This window comes from Triturus cristatus, chromosome 9 (genome assembly GCF_964204655.1).
Source record: "Triturus cristatus chromosome 9, aTriCri1.1, whole genome shotgun sequence".
Taxonomy (NCBI): domain Eukaryota; kingdom Metazoa; phylum Chordata; class Amphibia; order Caudata; family Salamandridae; genus Triturus; species Triturus cristatus.
The window spans coordinates 1,032,182,512-1,032,202,630 of record NC_140592.1 but is presented as its reverse complement, the minus strand read 5'-3'; the positions used below and the strand labels follow the sequence as shown (position 1 = coordinate 1,032,202,630).

General features: G+C 46.0%; 1 protein-coding gene across 1 annotated transcript in view; it reads left to right on the top strand.

Annotated features, from left to right (window-relative positions):
- Positions 1–19,660, top strand: part of BBOF1 (basal body orientation factor 1) — a 144,203-nt gene extending 124,543 nt beyond the window's left edge. Inside the window, exons 8-11 of the mRNA XM_085626777.1 lie at positions 303–796; positions 3,651–3,755; positions 12,367–12,441; positions 19,332–19,660. Of these exons, the coding sequence (XP_085482903.1) occupies positions 303–796; positions 3,651–3,755; positions 12,367–12,441; positions 19,332–19,449 (792 nt within the window). The 3' untranslated portion in view covers positions 19,450–19,660. The remainder of the gene's footprint in view (positions 1–302; positions 797–3,650; positions 3,756–12,366; positions 12,442–19,331) is intronic.
- The last annotated feature ends 459 nt before the right edge of the window (positions 19,661–20,119 follow it).

The window sequence follows — 20,119 nt, the reverse complement described above, 5'->3', positions numbered from 1 at the left end:
GCTAATGCAGGTTATCAAAGCACCTCTACTTGCTTCAGTTAGTTACTGTATGACAGCTTTTGGCAGGGGGTTGGACAGCTATTAGTGTCAGTTGAAACCAATGGAGGGCTGGAATGGGTACGCCAAGAGTATTTGTTATATTTGGGAATTTTCACCCGAGTTCCTCCGCTCCATCAGGGAAAATAAAGATGGTGAAAAGTTAGTATAGGTCCAGGTATGAGATAGCACAAAAATGCCTTTCAGCAAATCTGTTGAATTTTCAAAGGTGAATGTGCAGAACTTGTGTCTGTTTTTGAGCCTAGGAAACAAGTGACCTGTTGGTTCAAGAGAAGATTACTCAGACAGCGCAGCAGAAGGCAAAGTTGATGGAGCTTCAGAAAAAGGTGGAGAGCCTGGAAACCGCTCTGGCACATATGAGCAGGGAGTTCAAGGGTGAGATCCAGAAGAACCAGGAAAAGGCTCTAGTGCAGAACCAAGCAGGCCAGGTGGAGCTGGAGAAACTCCAAAAGATGCTGGAGATGAAAGATCGAGAGATGAACCGAGTGAAGAAACTAGCACGGAACGTTCTGGAGGAACGGAAGGAAGTGGAGCGCTTCTTCATGGAGGCACTAGGGCAGGTGAAGATGGAAATTGCATCCAATAGGCAGTACTACAAGCAAGCAGCTCAAAATGCCTACCAGAGGAAGATGCTGGAAGCTGCTGCTGGGAGAGAAGAGTATCCCAGGGTCCGCACCTTCAATGTCAACGAGCACAGCACTAACAACGTACACCAGGATTTACAGGAAGCGGAGAAATGGTATGAATTCAATGACTTACTTTGTGCATATCTCCGTCTGTCTACTTATGACTTTGTGCATCTTCCTGTATGCTGACTGTCTGTACCGAACATATCTTGGTATGTGCAAGTGCATGTATGTGGGTGTAACCCACTACTTCACCACCACTACACTTACAACACTACAGCATTAAAGGTAAGTATATAAATAAGTTAGTGATAATGTATTTTTCTTTTTGTTAAGGATACAGGGACCTTAAATATTCTCAACAAGCATTTGCAATGCAACATGTCTCGCATTTGCAATGCAATATGTCTCGCATTTGCAAGAGTTTACGCCATATTGGCATTGTAAATGACAATACCTTTTATTTATCTGTTTTGATAATTAACATATAAATAAAAGGCATTGTCATTTACAATGCCTATAGCTCTATCTCTTGTAAATGCGAGACCTATTTAATTTCAGAGAAGCGGCTGCCATTGTCCCGGGTTGCTTGGAAAGTGAAAACGTGCATGGCACGCTGAAAGTTGCAAAAAAGCATGTCGTGCCTGCAGTAGGAGAAACTTGTTAAAGAAAATAGTGCTTACAGACTAAATAGGACATACTGTGTAACAACAGAAGTAAAAGGGCCAGTCCTCATGGGAGGTTACAAATGAAGACAGGGTGGTACTATCAATCACAAATGTGGAATGCACCACCAATTTAGAGTTCCCGAATGATTATGTTCATCCAATAGTTGTAATTCCAAAATTCTTTTATTCTTCACATCAAAATTGTTAAAACAGCCAACGCGTTTTGTCAAACTTCCGTGGACTTCCTCAGGGCGTAGTTGCTAGTCATACTTTTCAATGACTGATGTCATCCTGGTCAACACTATTTGGTTCCTGTACCCCAGTGTTGTCGTTCAGTTTGAACTATTCCCTCCTGCATCCAGGGTAAGTTCAATATTACTCAGGTCCTGTGCCAAGCTGCGCGTCCATTCCCATTAACATGGTCCACGTAAGTGGGAACAGTCACGTCAGACGCTGACCATACTGTCCAGTGCCCACTGTCTTGATCAGTTGGATACACCCTCACTTGTCCTCATGAATGTATGCAATGGATCCCATATTTCTCTGTCGATGTCGCTGCATACAAATCTGCCATCTCGTTACAGAAAACCAGTCTCTAGTCTTTGACCCTGTGCCCCACCAGCGGTGATCCCCACCTTCCCTTTGGCAAGTAATACTGCCATGGCTATCCTGTGCCTAAACAGCAAGCTATGAAGTGCAAGCCACTCGTGCTAGGGGGCACCTGTGCATACAGCATTCTCTAAGCCTATCGCATCAACCAATCCCAACTGCCAAAGTATCACACTGGTACCATCATCTACCCAGGGCAGTCTAAGGACCACATGTTGCCGTTCTGTACATGGGTTTGATTCACCTAACTCTTCCAAGTCTCCAGCTTCTGCTCCACTTTCAGCGTTTTCTCAGGCTGGTGATGGTATACAGCTCTTCCTCTCACAGCAGGAGCTCCTATTCTGTTGATGGTCCACCCTAGATGTCAGAGATGCTTGGCGTTACTTTGACAGTCTGTGACACAGCGCTAAAACTCCGAGCATCTTTTTTCAATCTTAAATGTTACTAACAGTAGACACAGTATTGACTTTCTCAGTGATCTCCTGCCACAGTTTCCCTGTATCCTCTGCACTTTTTTCATGAAGGAGGAGGCCCATGAACCTGGGCTCCTCATTGACTATCTCCTCTTTGAGAACCAGCAGTTCTCATTCACTGAGCTTTACCTTCCGCATACTAGGTGAGGGCATGGTAAACAAATGGGCTGTTTTGAGCCCTGGGTGGCGGTTCAGTGAGGAGACAGACAAAATCCAAGATGCCTGCTGTGCATGTGGAAGAGAGATAATCTCCTCAAACAAGCATTGTGTGGCTGCAATGACAGACAGGGGATCAGACCGTCCGCTTCATCAGCACACTGGCGGTGATGCTGTCTGGCAAATATGACATCATTCTTGGTTTTATGGGGCTCTTCATGATCATGCGTTGTTCTATGCATGCATACTAACCCCACCCTGCAATACCAATTTGTAATATCAGTTTCTGAGTCTTGAACAACCAGGTATAGTACCGTCTGGTAGTTACAGTGCCATCGAACACGCAAAAAACATAACTCCTGGGCCGAGACCCAGATTTACTGGGAGTTATATGAAGTAATTTAAGTGTGGTATTACCATACGCATGATACGCATACCTGTGCTGTACAGTGGATGTGTGTGGTGTTCTAAGGGCGTGTATGATGTGAATGTACCCAACTCCTAAAACGTACTGTGCAAGAGTGTTCGGATGATCTTTGCTTGCACTTGTACCTGCCAAGCATTTGGATGGAAGGAGAATTAAGGACTTTCTTTACTATAGTTAGTAACTTTTACTAACCCTCCCTAGACCCCGAACCTGCAGTTTTTAAATTAGAGTTAGAGGTGTGTGGTACACTCTTTAAGTGAGACATACTTGGTGGATATTCTAAGATTTGCATGGTGCACTCTTTGAACGAGACAAACACTGTAATCTGTGAATGAGACACAACAGAGTCTGTGAATAACATGTCTACATCACAGTGTGCTGTGAATGAGGTATGCATGGTGCACTTCATGAAAGACATAGGTATAGGGCAATCTTTGAATGAGATTTGCATAGTGCATTAATTGACTGAGGTTTGCAAAGGCAATGACTGAATCACCTTTTCACACACTGCTTTCAGTGTGTGAAAAGGTGATTGAGACATGCACAGTATGCTCTATGAATGAGACACATGTAGTGCAATCTATGAATGAGGTATTGTGCTCTTGGTGATTTTCGGTCTTGTTTTGAATTTTAGGAGCAGTCTCCAGTCTGGGATGGTGGACATCAGTGACCTGACATGGGAGCAGAAGGAGAAGGTCTTGAGGCTGCTGTTCGCTAAGATGAATGGAGTGAAGCTCAGGTAACTGCCTTTAAAAGGTTCTCTGGACCAACATTGTGTGCTTCACTTCCTGGTGAGGTGTCACCACAACTGCGTCACTGTAATTGACACACCACACTTAAATGCCACAATTAAAAACCTTGAAGGGTATTTAAAATGCTCAAATGGCAAAATATCCAGTTTACCAGGTATTTAGGAGACAACCAGTCTAGATGCACTAAAGCAAAGTTGCTCTGGATTGTTAATAAGAAAAGTAAATGCTGTTTCGAAGGACAAACTCCTCAACCCGCTTGCTGACATTCTCAATAATGGAAGATGAATGTTTTCCAGGTGTACATTAGGTCACAGAGGTGTAACCCTATTTTTACCTCCAACCTGGAATTGTGGCACACACGGGTTGTAAGTTGTTCTTTCCCCCCTAGAATGTTGCTTTATTTTGTTGTCACAAACAGATCTATGTCTGGCCTTCCTCATTCCTGGGAGTAAGTTTGCCGAATCGTGGAGTTTATCTCCCACTTGTGTATTTCATGGAACTCCCTGCATACTCTGCCATATCATTAGCCTGCCTGGCACAGGCCTTGGCAGAAAACATGTTTCCACAGAATCTTTGTACTAGCTGCCCATTAATCAGCACATTGTTCTTAGTACACAAGGATTTGTACAGTAACTTACAGACATCATGCTGCACCCACCTTCAATCACATTGTCTCCCTCGGCCCCCTGAGATCAATGCCTTCTACAAGTCCCCAAAGTTAAAAGATTCAAGATCGGAGGTATAGCTTTCTCAGTGGCAACCACCATTCCTCGGCAGCTGCTCCCTTTGGCTATTCGTCAAGAACACAACTTAGAAATGTAAGTATCTCTTAAAAACGTGAGTTTACCCTACTCATTAGTATGCAAGTCCAGCTCCGCCCTTTCTTTGTAGTGATTAGCACCGTGGTGCATATGGGTGTATGCGTACTTCATAAAACCCAATGCAATACAGTACAGAAATGCCCGTACCATTCACTCTCTAGTTTCAAGTATAGGATATTGACAAGTTTATACATGAATGGTGCATTGTGGGATTGCACTCTAAAATGCATTGCCATTTATTATATACGGTAGAACTGTGTGCCTATTCAACTATGGATTGCTTCAATTTAGAATGTCCACAACCTGCCCTGTGTGTAAATATACTCACAGTTAGGACTCTGCCATGAACATTTAAGTGTAAAGCCGTCATTAGAAGCTGAGTGTGAGTGTGTACCACATTTGGTAAGGAATATGCTACTTACCAGTATGCATCTGTTCTTGGCGTGTAGAGCTGCAGATCTACACACTTTTGCATAGATCGCCATCTGGTGTTGGGCCCGGATGTTTGCAGTTTGTTTTTCCTCTTGGATAGTCTTTGGAAGTCACGAGGTCGGTGACTCCACCCTTGGATCGTATTGCGCATGGGCTTCGGCTCCATCCTCAGATTGTTTTTCGCCAACAGGGAAAGATGGAGCGTAGTAATAACAGTGAAGATGCCCATGTGTGTGCTATCTAAATAAGATAGACTGGAACAGATACAGGTAGCCGGGGAGGCGGGTGGGCGTGTGTAGATCTGCAGCTCTACATGCCAAGAACAGATGCATACTGGTAAGTAGCATATTCCGTTCGAGGCATATGAGCTGCAGATTACACACTTTTGCATAGACTATATAGCAGTTCCCAACCTTAGCGGCGACCACCGGTATCTGTTGCAGTGGTTTGAAATAGTGTTTTTAGTACAGCCTGGCCCACACTAGCTTGTTGCTTGGTTTGCACATCTACACAGTAATGTTTAGTGAAAGTGTGCGGTGTTGACCATGTAGCTGCTTTGCAGATATCATCTAATGGGATGTTCCCTAGAAAAGCCATAGAAGCCCCTATCTTTCGTGTAGAGTGGGCTTTAGGGGGAACAGATAGCGTTCGTTTTGCTTTGTGGTAGCAAATCTGTATGCCTTTTACAATCCACCTAGCTATCCCTGATTTTGAGATGGGGTTGCCTTTGTGTGGTGGAGAGAAAGAGACAAATAGTTGTTTGTTCTTTCTGAAAGGTTGTGTTCTCTGGATATAGTAAAGTAAGACCCGTTTAACATCTAGTGTGTGTAGAGCCCTTTCTGCAACAGTTTGAGGTTGCGAGAAAAATACCGGTAATTCTACCGATTGGTTTAGATGAAAAGGGGAAATGACTTTAGGTAGGAATTTTGGGTTGGTAGGGAGAACAACCTTGTTCTGGTGCATTTGGAGAAAAGGTTCTTGTATGGTAAGTGCTTGTATCTCACTAACCCTTCTAAGGGAAGTGATGGCTACAAGAAAAGCTGTTTTCCATGTGAGAAATTGCAGTTCGCATTTATGCAAAGGTTCGAAGGGCAGTCCCATTAGCCTTGTGAGAACTATATTTAAGTTCCACACAGGTGAGGGTGGTACTCTGGGGGGAATTATTCGTTTCAGGCCTTCCATGAAGGCTTTAATGGCAGGCACTCTGAAAAGTGATAGGTGCTGTCTGTTTTGTAGGTAATCTTTATAAAGGACGGGGTAACCCAATATGGTCAAGGACCTGGGTAATGTATATTACAAAAAACAGTGGTCCTGGACCTATATTCTGAATGAATTAATCAAATTGCTTCGTATTTTATGGTTGAGTTAACCACAACATTAGATGAATTAATACAATAAACAGAAGACAAACGACCTCGAAGAGAATTCATCATGTATTTATTCAATGATATATTGGAAGAGTGCCATCCATGTGATATTTAAACAAATGAATTAATCAAAAAAAGAGAGGTTGCACCAGAAGGGATGTGCAGTGAAAAGGAGAGAATATTTCAACATTTTATCCGAAATTGAATATGTCGGGGCAAGAGGGCACGGCTACAAGTCACCGTCCTAAATGGTCTGTCCCAATGACGCCCCTCTTTGAATCCAGTCTGTACCCGAAATATCCTCTTCAATGTGCTGAATCAGAATTAATTTCTGTGTTTGAACAATAGCCAAGGATCCTATGAAAGACATTGGGACAGACCATTTAGGACGGTGACTTGTAGCCGTGCCCTCTTGCCCCGACATATTCAATTTCGGATAAAATGTTGAAATATTCTTTCCTCTGATTTCCTTACACTTGAGCACCCTCTCCTTTTCACTGCACATCCCTTCTGGTGCAACCTCTCTTTTTTTGATTAATTCATTTGTTTAAATATCACATGGATGGCACTCTTCCAATATATCATTGAATAAATACATGATGAATTCTCTTCGAGGTCGTTTGTCTTCTGTTTATTGTATTAATTCATCTAATGTTGTGGTTAACTCAACCATAAAATACGAAGCAATTTGATTAATTCATTCAGAATATAGGTCCAGGACCACTGTTTTTTGTTTTGTAGGTAAGCGGCAATTGCTGCGAGGTGTAGCCGAATGGATGTATATGCTAGGTTACACCTTTGTAGATGGAGTAAGTAGCATATGATGTGTTGTATAGATACGTCTAGAGGATTGATTGTGTTGTTATGGCAATAAACAACAAATCTTTTCCACTTGGCAGCGTAGCAGGCTCTAGTGGTAGGGCGTCTAGCTTCTCTGATGACGTTCATACAGTCAGGGGGAAGGTTAAGGTATCCGAATTCTAGGATCTCAGGAGCCAGATCGCAAGGTTGAGCTGAGCTGGGTCCGGGTGTCTGATCTCTCCATGGTTCTGGGTTAGGAGGCATGGTGAGAGGTGTAGCTTTTGATGTGGTACTACCGAGAGTTCCAGCAGTGTGGTGTACTACGGTTGTCTGGCCCACGTTGGAGCTACTAGGATCAGTGTGAGGGAATGCTGTTGTAGCTTTCGCACCACTAATGGAATTAGTGGGAGAGGTGGAAAGGCGTATGTAAATTTGCCTGACCAGTTCATCCATATCGCATTGCCTTTGGACAATGGGTGTGGGTATCTGGCGGCGAAGCTTGGGCATTTTTTGTTTTCGTGGGTGGCGAAGAGGTCTATCTGTGGATGCCCCCACATCTGAAAGAACGGGTGAAGAACCTGTGGGTGAAGTTCCCACTCGTGGATCTGCTGCGTCTGTCTGCTGAGCAGATCTGCCATGGTGTTTTGGACTCCTGGGACATGTTGGGCTAGGAGAAAGATTTTGTGTGGAATTGCCCATCTCCATATGCTCTGTGCTAGTTGAGAGAGCTGTGGAGAGTGTTTGCCGCCTTGTTTTTGAATGTAGTACATGGCCGTCATGTTGTCTGTGTGAATGAGGACTGCCTTGCCTAAAATTTGTGTTTGAAAGGATTTTAGGGCTAGAAAGATTGCCAGTAACACCAGATGGTTGATATGGAGTAACCTTTGTTGCGGTGTCCATGTGCCCTGCACTGTGAGGTGTAATAGATGAGCTCCCCAGCCGGAGAGCGATGCGTCTGTTGTTAGTATTATTTGTGGAACCGGGTCCAGGAATGGTCGACCTCTGGAAAGATTTGTGGTGTTCCACCACTGCAGAGAGCGATGGGTGTGACCATCTACCAACACCAGATCTGTCAGTTGTCCCTGGGCCTGGTTGCATTGGCGCGCTAAGCACTCTTGGAGTGGACGCATCTGGAGTCTTGCGTGAGGCACTATGAAAATGCAAGAGGCCATCATCCCTATCAGTTGCATAAACACTCTTGCTGGAAGGGAGTGTTGAGGTTTGAATCTTTGACGCAAAGCCTGAATGCTTGCAATCCTGGCCGGATTGGGGTAGGCTATGGCTTTTGAGGTGTCTATGGTGGCACCAAGGTATTGCTGTATGTGGGATGGTGTTAGCTGGGACTTTTGGTGGTTCACCGTGAAGCCTAGCTGGTGAAGTCGTTGGATTGTAGTGGCGGTGTGGTGTACACATTGGTTGTAGGACGTGGCTTTTATCAGCCAGTCGTCCAAATATGAGAAGACGTGAATGTGCTGTCTTCTGAGGTGTGCCGCCACTACCGCTAGGCACTTGGTGAATACCCTTGGTGCTGTTGTGACCCCGAATGGGAGCACCTTGAACTGGTAGTGTTGCCCGTCCACTACAAATCTGAGGTACTTTCTGTGAGCATGGTGTACCAGAATGTGAAAGTATGCGTCTTTCAAGTCCAGTATGGCGAGAAAGTCGTTCTGGGAGAGGAGCGGAAGTACCTGCTGAAGCGTTACCATGTGAAAATGGTCCGAATGTATGTATGTGTTTAGGGGCCGGAGATCTAGAATAGGTCGTAGAGTCTCGTCTCTTTTTGGTATTAGAAAATATAGGGAGTAGACCCCTAAATTTTGCAGATTGGCGGGAACTTGTTCTATTGCCTGTTTTTGTAGGAGGGAGATTACCTCCTGTTTTAGTAATGTGGAATGTTCTTGTGACATTGGGCGTTGCCTGGGTGGAATGTTTGGGGGGGGTAGATGTCAATTCTAGGCAGTACCCTGAGCGAATAATTTGGGTCACCCATTTGTCTGAGGTGATGGTCTCCCAGACCTGAAGGAAATTTTGTAGCCTGCCCCCGACCGGAGTGGGATGGTCTGGAGGGAGCGGGGGGAAGTCATTGGGTAGGCGGTGTAGCAGAGCGGGCGGTATTTGTTTTGCCTCTGCCTTTATTGTTATTACCCCTATAGCCGCCTCTTTGATAACCCCTTGTGAAGGTGGACTGAGCAGGGGATTTGTAGGAAGTGGACGCGCTATCTGAGGAGTAGCCTCTAGCCGTACCCCGAAAGGAAAAGCGGCGAAAGGAGCGCCTCGGATGGTGTGACTGCAGGGCTCCCATAGATTTCGCCGTATCAGTGTCCTTCTTCATTTTCTAGAGGGCCTCATCTACCTTTGGGCCGAATAGGTATTCTTGGTCAAAGGGATGATTTAGGATGGAGGCCTGTACCTCAGGTTTGAAACCTGATACTCTCAGCCAAGCATGGCGACGGAGGAGGACGCTAGTGTTAATGGCCCTGGAGGCTGTGTCTGCTGCATCTAAGGCACAGCGTATGGAGGTGTTAGTTATAGTCTTACCCTCTTGAATTAATTCATTGGCCCTATTTTTGTATCTTTCTGGGAGGTGGTGCATTATGGTTTCTAATTCATCATAATGCGCTCCATCGTATCTGGCCAATAGCGCTCGAGTGTTGGCGATACGCCATATATTGGCTGCTTGTGACGCTGTGCGCTTTCCTGACGCGTCCAGTAGCTTTGACTCTTTGTCAGGTGGTGGTGCTTCGCCCGACGCCTGGGAGTTTGACCTCTTCCGTGCGGTGTAAACCACTAGGGAATCTAGTGGCGCTGGCCCTTTGATATAGGCAGGATCTGTGGGGGCAGCTTTTTACTTTTTCTCTATGCGTGGGTTAATGACCCTAGCCCTGACTGGGTCCTTAAAAACCTCTGGCGCATGTTTTATCACCCCCTTGAGCATAGGTAGTATGGAGGTAGACCTATGTGCGGTATCAAAGGTGTCGAGGAGGAAATCCTCTTCTACTGGGTCAGTGTGTAGCTCTACCCCGTGATAATGTGCCGCCCTCTGAAGTAGATGGTGGAAACCTAATGAGTCTTCCGGTGGAGATGGCCTGGAAGGGTAAAGGTCATCTTGTGGGACGTCTGGAATATTGTAGTTGTCCCATGGGTCTGGGGATCCTGTAGGGGTGGGGTCTTGGGGCACGTCCCCTGGATCGTAATATGGGTCTCCCTGATCATCATCGTCTGGAGACGGGGTCGGGGTGCGATGAGGTGGGGGTGGAGAAGGTGGAGGGGGCGGAGGTGGAGAGGGTGGAGGAGGTGGAGGAGGCATTCTGAAAGGGGAGGTAGCAGAGTCCTTCCTCTTTGGAGGTGGAGGCAGAGCCAGTTTGTCCAAATGTCTCTTTTTAGAAGAGAGTGCCAAATGTCCAGTTTTTGGATCCTTGGTAAGAGTTTTTTTGCAAGGGATCCGGTGTAAACAGTTCCTGTGACAATGTTTGTTCCGTCGGCGCCGAAGGTTTCGGGGCCGATGACTTTTTAGGCTTGTCTGTGCCGTGCTTAGCACTGGGCTTGGGAACCTCCGTTTTCTTGGTCGGCGCCGAGGTGGGCTTCGGCGTGGAAGTGTCGGTGCCGAGGGCCTTATGGGGTTTGGTCGGTACCGAAGATGGCGTCGGTACGGAAAGGCTGGGTTTCGACACCGAGGACTTTGGTGCGGAGCTCGGTGTCGAGGTAGAGGCCGGTTTCTTTTTCGATGCTGAAGTGTGTTTCTCGGCACCGCTGGAGGGCTGACTCGAGCCCGAGCCGCCGGAAGGCTTTTTTGGCTTCTTCACCGGGCCCGAAGGTGGGGTGTGTGAAGCAGTGTCTCTGGTCTTGCCTAGGCCCGGAGGCGAAGGCGTGACCTAAGCCTTTTTGGGTGTGGGCGCGAGTGGGGGTATAGTACTCACGACCCTCTGCGCCATGGTGATGTCCTCCACATCGGAGTCGTCCGCTTCAGAAGCACTGACGAGGTCCTCTTCGGTGTGCTGCTGTCCCGGATCTTCGACATCGTCCCCGAAGATGTCGACTGGAACGGAGGTCAAGGAGTGCGCCATGTTTCATCTGGCTCTTCGATCTCGAATAGTCTTTTTCGATCTGAAAGACTTGCAGGCCGGACAGTCTCGAGCCTCGTGTTCAGGGGAGAGGCAGAGGTTGCACACCTCATGAAGATCGGTGTGGGGGAATTTGGACCCTCATCGAGGGCACTTCTTGAAAGGAGTTCTTTCCATCAGCCGGGACCGGAGCTTGGGTAGGCCCGAAGGCCGCCGTCGACGACTGGAATCGAAGATGTGTCGAAGAGAAGGTGATTGAGGAGATCTGGATCTGAACAATACCACGATGAGCGAGGATTCCGCTTCGATCGTCGAACTGGAAATGTTCGGAACCGGAGCGCGAAGTATTACATCCGAGCCCGATGGCGGAAAAAAACAATCTGAGGATGGAGCCGAAGCCCATGCGCAATACGATCCAAGGGAGGAGTCACCGACCTCGTGACTTCCAAAGACTTTCCAAGAGGAAAAACAAACTGCAAACATCCGGGCCCAACACCAGATGGCGATCTATGCAAACATGTGTAATCTGCAGCTCATATGCCTCGAACATACCATTACTGATCTCTTTACAGACTCTTGTTTGTACCTATGCAAACTCTTGTTTGAACAGGAATCAGAATGTAGGCCTTAATTTGTAAAGCGGGACTTGGAGGAATATACAATGTCAAAATCCTTCTCTGCAGCCTTTGTAAAAGTCTGCCGTTAGTTCACCTGATTTAGTCATGGAACCACTTACAAGATTCATAAAAGGGCAGATTTTGTTTGCAAAAGAATCATGATGAATCCTCAGATCACCTGCTTCCTCAGTGACAGCTCACGGCCTCTCATGAGTTAGTCATGTCAGCATTCTGTGGTCAGTGTTGTTCCATATCTCAAAGCTATAATCATTTGTCCAGACCCCATGTCACTGATTTCTAGCAAACCTTGCATGGTCCTTGGTGCATTGCTAACTCAATGCAGTTCCGACGTAACTTTAAAACTATCTTTCAACATATTGCAAAGGGTTTGAGCAGCAAAACCTGTAACAAATAGCCCATAGCATACTACCCACCTACACTTTACATACCTGCCCAGCTGTTGCCTTTCTGAGTTTCTTCTGCTTTATTTTCCCTACAGGAAACAGAACAATGGTTTGGTCCATGTGTCTTCCACTGAGATTGCCATTAGAGACCAAGGCGTTGAAGAACCCAGGTGAGCAAGAGGAGGAAAGGAAACTAGTGGAGTATTATGCATAATAGGAATTCAATGGAGACGAGGGACCTGCTCCGGTAGTTTCTCAGAGGCATGAAAGGAGAAGGGAATTGCTATCATAGGGCCATATTATCAAGACGGGCGATAAAATTATCGCCGCTTTATCGGCAGAAAACTGCCGCTAAAGTGGCGATAAGGGGCTTGATAATATGCTCTATAGAATTCCAATAGAAACCCAGGTTAGACGTCTAATCTGGGCTTCTATGGGAATTCTTTGCGGCATATTATCAAGCCCATTATCGCCGCTTTAGCGGCAGTTTTCTGCCGATAAAGCAGCGATAATTTTATCGCCGTTCTTGATAATATGCCCCATAGTCTCTTACCATGAAGATACATTGTACACGAAGGATGGGCAACGGATGTCTCACAGTGGATAGACGTATGTCGAAGGTAAGGCCAGGGCCAAGGATTGTCTAGCCCGGATAAGGGTACATAGTCGGGAGCTGGGGACAGGGGTCCATACACCTACAATAGGGAAGAGTACAGTGGAGGTGAATGACAGGCCTAAAAGGCGCTCCTATGTAAATGGGGTACACTGGTAGGAACTGAAGAGCCAAATACCTTCTCATAGGATTGGAAGGGAGTTAAATGAAGGCCCTAAGAGTACCCCAGGTGGATGGGGGGAATGGCACACCAGAGGTGACAATGAAACAGTTCTATTTTTATACAAGAACGGTGCAAGAAGGACACAGTTGTCTCACAGAGCTTTTGAGGATTCTCTGTATGGAAGAATAATCCTCAGCACGTTCTCATATTAAGGGACGTACACAGGAAGCGATAAAAGGTCCTAGTGCTCTCTTATAGGGATGAAGGATACTTGAGGTGAAAGAAGGGCCTAGGGCTGTCTTATGTGGCTATATTACACTGGAGTTGAGAAAAGGGCCTAGTGCTTTCTTAGGGGGGTAGATTACACTGGAGTGGAGAGAAAGGCCTAGTGTTCTCTTATGGGGATAGAGTCCACTGGGTGAGAGAAGGGCTTTAGTGCTCTCTTGCGTGGACATATTAAACTAGAGTTGAGAGAAGGCCCTGGTGCTCTTGTATGGGGATACATTACACTGGATTTGAGAAAAGGGCCTAGTGCTTTCTTAGGGGGTAGATTACACTGGAGGAGAGACAAAGGCCTAGTGTTCTCTTATGTGGCCATATTATGCTAGTGTCGGGAGAAGGGCTTAGTGCTCTCATATGGGGATAGATTACACTGGAGCTGAGAGAAAGACCTAGTGCTCTTGTATGGGGATAGATTACACTGGAGCTGAGAGAAGGACCTAGTGCTCTCGTGTGGCAATAGATTACACTGGAGCTGAGAGAAGGGCCTGGTGCTCTCGTATGGGGATAGATTACACTGGAGCTGAGAGAAGGGCCTAGTGCTCTTGTATGGGGATAAATTACACTGGGGCTGAGAGAAGGGACTAGTGCTCTTGTATGGGGATAGATTACACTGGAGCTGAGAGAAGGGCCTAGTGCTCTTGTATGGGGCTAGATTACACTGGAGCTGAGAGAAGGGCCTAGTGCTCTTGTATGGGGATAGATTACACTGGAGCTGCGAGAAGGGCCTAGTGCTCTTGTATGGGGATAGATTACACTGGAGCTGAGAGAAGGGCCTAGTGCGCTCGTATGGGGATAGATTACACTGAAGCTGAGAGATGGGACTAGTGCTCTCGTATGGGGATAGATTACACTGGAGCTGAGAAGGGCCTCATGTTTTTTTTGTAGATAGATTAAACTGATGGTGAGGGCAGTTCCTAGTTCTTTCTTACTGGGATAGTTTACACTTGAAATGAGAGCAGGGCCTAGTGCTCTCTTATGGGGATGAACTACACTAGGTAGGTGAAGAGCCCTAGCGTTACTTGTTGGATGGGCTACACTGGAATGAGAGAAGGGCCTAATGCTCTTTTAAATGGATGAAGTACCCTGGGTGAGAGAAGGGCCCATGTGCTCTGTTGTGGGGTAAATTTCACTGGGCGAGAGAAGGGCCTTAACTCCCACTTGTGTGGATAGAATACACAGGAGCTAAGAGAGGGACCTTGTTCTCTCTTATGGGAATAACGTGCAGTGGGTGAGAGAAAGATCCTAGAGCTCTCTTGAGGGGATAAAGTACACTGTGAGTGAAAGATCCTAGAGCTCTCCTATGGGGATAACATACATTGGGGGAGAGAAGAATCCTAGAGCTCTCTTATGGGGATAAACTACACTCTGTGAGAGAGAGATCCTAGAGCTCTTCTATGAGGATAACATACACTGGGGGAGAGAAGAGTCCTAGAGCTCCCTTATAGGGATAAAGTACACTGGGTGAGAGAAAGATCCTAGAGCTCTCTTTGGGGATACACTGCACTGGGTGAAAGAAAGATCCTAGAGCTCTCTTATGGGGATAAAGTACACGGGGGAGAGAAGGATCCTAGACCCCTCTTATCAGCATAAATTACACTGGGGGGGGGCGAAGGATCCTAGAGCTCTCTTATGGGGATAAAGTACACTGGGTGAGAGAAGGATCCTAGAGCTCTCTTATGGGGATAAAGTACACTGGGGGCGAGAAGAATCCTAGAGCTCTCTTATGGGGATAAAGTACACTGGGTGAGAGAAGGGTCCAAGTTCTCTCTTATGGGGATAAAGTACACTGGGTGAGAGAAGGATCCTAGAGCACTCTTATGGGGATAAAGTGAACTGGGCGAGAGAAGGATCCTAGAGCTCTCCTATGGGGATAAAGTACACTGGGGGAGAGAAGGATCCTAGAGCTCTCTTATGGGGATAAAGTACACTGGGTGAGAGAAAGATCCTAGAGCTCTCTATGGGGATAAAGTACACTGGGTGAGAGAAGGGTCCTAGTTCTCTCTTATGGGGATAAAGTACACTGGGTGAGAGAAGGATCCTAGAGCTCTCTTATGGGGATAAAGTGAACTGGGTGAGAGAAGGGTCCTAGAGCTCTCTTATGGGGATAAAGTGAACTGGGGAGAGAAGGATCCTAGAGCTCTCTTATGGGGATAAAGTACACTGGGTGAGAGAAAGATCCTAGAGCTCTCTATGGGGATAAAGTACACTGGGTGCGAGAAAGATACTAGAGCTCTCTATGGGGATAAAGTACACTGGGTGAGAGAAAGATCCTAGAGCTCTCTATGGGAATAAAGTACACTGGGTGAGAGAAGTGTCCTAGTTCTCTCTTATGGGGATAAAGTGAACTGGGGAGAGAAGGATCCTAGAGCTCTCTTATGGGGATAAAGTACACTGGGGGAGAGAAGGATCCTAGAGCTCTATTATGGGGATAAAGTACACTGGGTGAGAGAAAGATACTAGAGCTCTCTTTGGGGATAAACTGCACTGGGTGAGAGAAAGATCCTAGAGCTCTCTTTGGGGATACACTGCACTGGGGGAGAGAAAGATCCTAGAGCTCTCCATGGGGATAAAGTACACTCGGTGAGAGAAGGGTCCTAGTTCTCTCTTGTGGGGATAAAGTACACTGGGTGAGAGAAGGATCCTAGAGCTCTCTTATGGGGATAAACTGCACTGGGTGACAGAAGGGCCTAGAACTGTCTTATGGGGATAAAGTACACTGGACGAGGGAAGGGCCTAGTGCTCTCTTGTGTGGATTGATTACACTGGAAGTAAGAGATGGTTCTGGTACTCTCTAAGAGGCTAGGTTCACCAAGAGGAAGAGGATCACATGAGGAAGGGATATACGGATGGTGATGAAAGGGGTCAAAAGTCTGTCCTAGAGGATGTGTAGGATGAAGCATCTCTTTCAGTGGGAGGGGAGGTACACTAGAGATTGGAGCTGCCTAAGGACATTCTCGATGTACCCTCTTCCCAAAGAGAGACTCAGGTCAGGAGTCTCTCCTGACCTCTGACCTCAGTCTTTCTTAGGGATGAGGAGACAATAGCTAATGACCTTAGATTCATTCTACAATGAATTCTAAAACAAGCAGATGAATTAACCCTAGTCCTTAGCAGTGTTACATAAGGATAACAGATGGGGCGTAGCTATCAAGAGTGTGGCAGGTGCAACGGCACTGGGTTCTGCGGCTGTGAAAGGTCCACTGCACCACAATTGTGGTTTTGTTTTACTACTAAAATGTGATCAGATCGGGGGCTATTTTCCTTACCACAGCTGGGGCCCATGGCACCCTAGCCATGCAACTAATGAAAGATATGTAGATACTGACCACAAATATGGATTGCCTCCACCCACGATGTTAGCTTATTCTGTCATCCTCCACTACCATAGAGTTTACTTAGTGTTAAATCTGTCGTTGTCTATACCGTTCTCTGTGTATCTAATGGACGTTTTTAACTTTGTTGCTGGTTTTGTCTTCTTCATTCCTGCAACAGCTATTTATGTGAAGTTCGAATGTACAGTAATCCTGAGCATCCTCATACACAGTTCTTAGCTCATGACCCCTTACTGTAGCGCCGCATCTCTTGTGGAATATGCTCACTTCTGCTACTGCATACATACTCCTAAGCTCGTTAGATGCTTCTCATCACATCTGCTCCATGCCTCCTCTCTTCCAGACTGTACAGATTTACCTTTCATCCCAATTTCTGGTGCAGCCCTTGCACCATCTTCGCGTGTCTTCTCTGGGCTGTCTAAGCTATCTTTATCCATTTGGAGAATGACGTGAAGAACTGGACGCAACACCCTAGTGGACCTTCATCCACATTGTATGCAGCGACCTCACACCTTCCTTCACTGTGGTTGGTATACCTCTCTCTAACCACACCAACAATCTCCTGGCTGCCAGCTTTGCAACTGCTTGAAAACGTTGAAGTTACTGGATTCAATAATCCCAAAATCCCTCCCTTGTCCATATCTGGAACTGGTCTTTTGGGGATATCTGACCTGAATTCAGGGCTTCATCCTTTTTATTTTCAACGCCATCTTTCTGTTCAATTTTCCCACCTCTTCAATTCATCCAACCTAGTTATCAACTCTGTTTAAAATAATAGTGTCACCTGCAAAGTGGTACCATGGCTCTGCAAATCCGGCTGCTATGCTGCTGCCTCCTTCAGTACAGACTCCTTCTGTTCCACAAGTCAGGCTGATTTTTAGATGTTTTTCGCAGATCAAATTAAAACTTAGGCGTGCAAAAAACATTTGCCATGGAACGTCACACTCCACTTTCACAGAATCATGTATGGCGGGCAGTCGTGACCGGCATTACTCACGGGTGGGGGGGGAAAGGGTGCGGATGTTAATTTAATTTAAAAATAAATTAATTAAACGTATCATCTCCTCTGGTCCTGTCTCTCGTCGCGCCTCAATCTCCTCTCCCAGGCAGCCTTCCTCCTCTCCCCTAAGACAATCACAATGCTGCAATAGCAGCGTCGTGATTGGCAAGGAAGTCGACCCCACAGGCATCTATGGAGAGGCCATTTTCTCTATGTAGGCTACATGCAGCCAACATAGAGAAAATACAGAGTGCGTATGACTGGTTTGGTCGGCCCTGGGGCTGACCAGTCAGCGCACTCAGAGTGGGCAAGCTACTCCTCCGCTGGACTCCTGCAGGACCGCCTACCCGCCGGCCCCCAACCAGGCATACCATTCTTCTTTCTCACAGTGTGAGAAGCAGAAACATAAAATGGTATTTAAAATACCATTTCATGTTTCTGCTTCTCGCACTGTGAGAAAGCAGTGGGGCGACGCTCCTCCGACTACGTGGAGGAGCCGCCCCTGATGGTGGGTTTCTGTCCTCACAAATTGGATTTACAAGTACGGACATTTCACAAGCATAATGGAATTTCCACATGAACAGATGGTGGGCTATGGGAGTGCTCATGGATGTCCCTGGGTAGTTTAACATGTAAATGTTTTCGAAGATTCACAACCTTGTAAATTTATGGGTACTAGTCAACAGTTTGGAGATGTATTCCAAACCTGGACACCAAGGCACTTTTACTCCAGTCCCGATTAAGGCAACATTTGTGTCCTGTGTGGTAATGGGGAACACTCTCAACACTGACGAGAATGTATGGGATAGGGCTTACCCAAAGAAAAACTAGCTTCCTCAATAAACATTTCCGTTCAACTAACTCATGAAGAATAGCACAACTGCAACAGTTTTGTAGGCAGAAATATGTTCGCATTTGAGTGCTCTAAAAAAATCAATGACTGTCATATATTTTCCAAGTCCTCAAAAGATTCTTTGAGAATTTCAAAAAGTTGTAGATTTACTCCAAATGTTTGAGTAACACAGGAACTCGTTTCCACCTTTTAAAAACAATATTGGGCTTTTTGTGACTATCTGCTCTCCTCCAGCACCAGACGTTTCTACGGTGATAAATAGACAAGTGTGTGAATAATGCTAAAGTCTCCAAAAGCTTCCCCCAATGTCCTACGATGCACCACAAATGGCTGGCTTCCTTCAATTACTTTATTTTGGCGTCATCCACCTTAACCTATCCTTCCAGAAATGGGCAAGTATACCTTTTCCTTTTGTACTTCTGCCATCCGTTTTTGGGGTATGCAGGATTTTATTGTATAATGATTCTGACCCGTCTTACAGACCCATCTTTGCATTTTTCTGTAAAACACGTGTACTAGCTAATATTTTTGTCCTTGTTTGTCATTTTTTTGTTTCTACTTGCCTTGATTTGTTCTTGGAAATACATTTCCTGTCTTCCTCTTACTTAGAACATGCTCCTTAGGGGAAATGCTCTAAGGGGTCATCATAAGACCACAGTGTGAAGCTTTGTTTAGCACTTCTGTTTTAATTGATTTCATGTTCCCTCCAATACATTGGAAATTATACACCCAGCAGTAGTCCCATTAAAACCATACTTCCACATGGACTATCCACGTCGAGCCTATGCCAGCTCTCATCACTTTCTTTTCTTTTCAGTGACCAGCAGGGGTTCCGCTCCATGACCTTCCTCACCCAGAGAGTCCCATCACCGGAGCCCTCAACTCAGCGGGTGCTGCTTCCCGATATCCAAACAAGATGTCCGACTGTGGGATAAAAGGGTGTCACATAAACCTTATTTTAGGAAGCAGTGTGGACCCAACAACGCAGGATAGGGCTACATTTATGGTCTCATGGAATATTTGTCAGACTCGCTGCCGCTCCTCCACAGACAAGAATGGCAGGGGACGTCACTCTATAAAAGAAAATATGAAAAGTTTACTGTGAATATTATTAAAAAACAGAATTAAACTATTTAATTTGCTTTACTTTTGCAAGTGTTTGTATTGAATCAAATTTGAAATTGTGGGTTTTGGTGGTTTTCTTAATCTAACTACACAATGCTGACAGAGTACGAGAGGAAGCATGTGGGCGATTGCAGATACTAAATACTCCTTCTTCTCCCTCCACAGTTCCACCAAACATCATTCCACGGTTAAACCAGACACAATTTCCAGTGTGTCTTCCAGATGCTTAGGATTACCCTTACTCTTCAACTCGTAAGCAACTGGTATTTTATGATACGCAACACACTTGTTGTGTGAGAAGGCACCAGAGCCAGCAAAGAGATTGGTAGAGCCGATGAGGGGCAGGTAGAGCCAGAAGGGATCAAAGAGATGACAGGGGTAAAGGGTAGTGCGCATGGATAGTTGTGGAGAGAAGGGGATATTGCAGAAGGCACCAGGGCTGGTGATTGAACAAACAGCAGATCATGGAATAGCATTGGC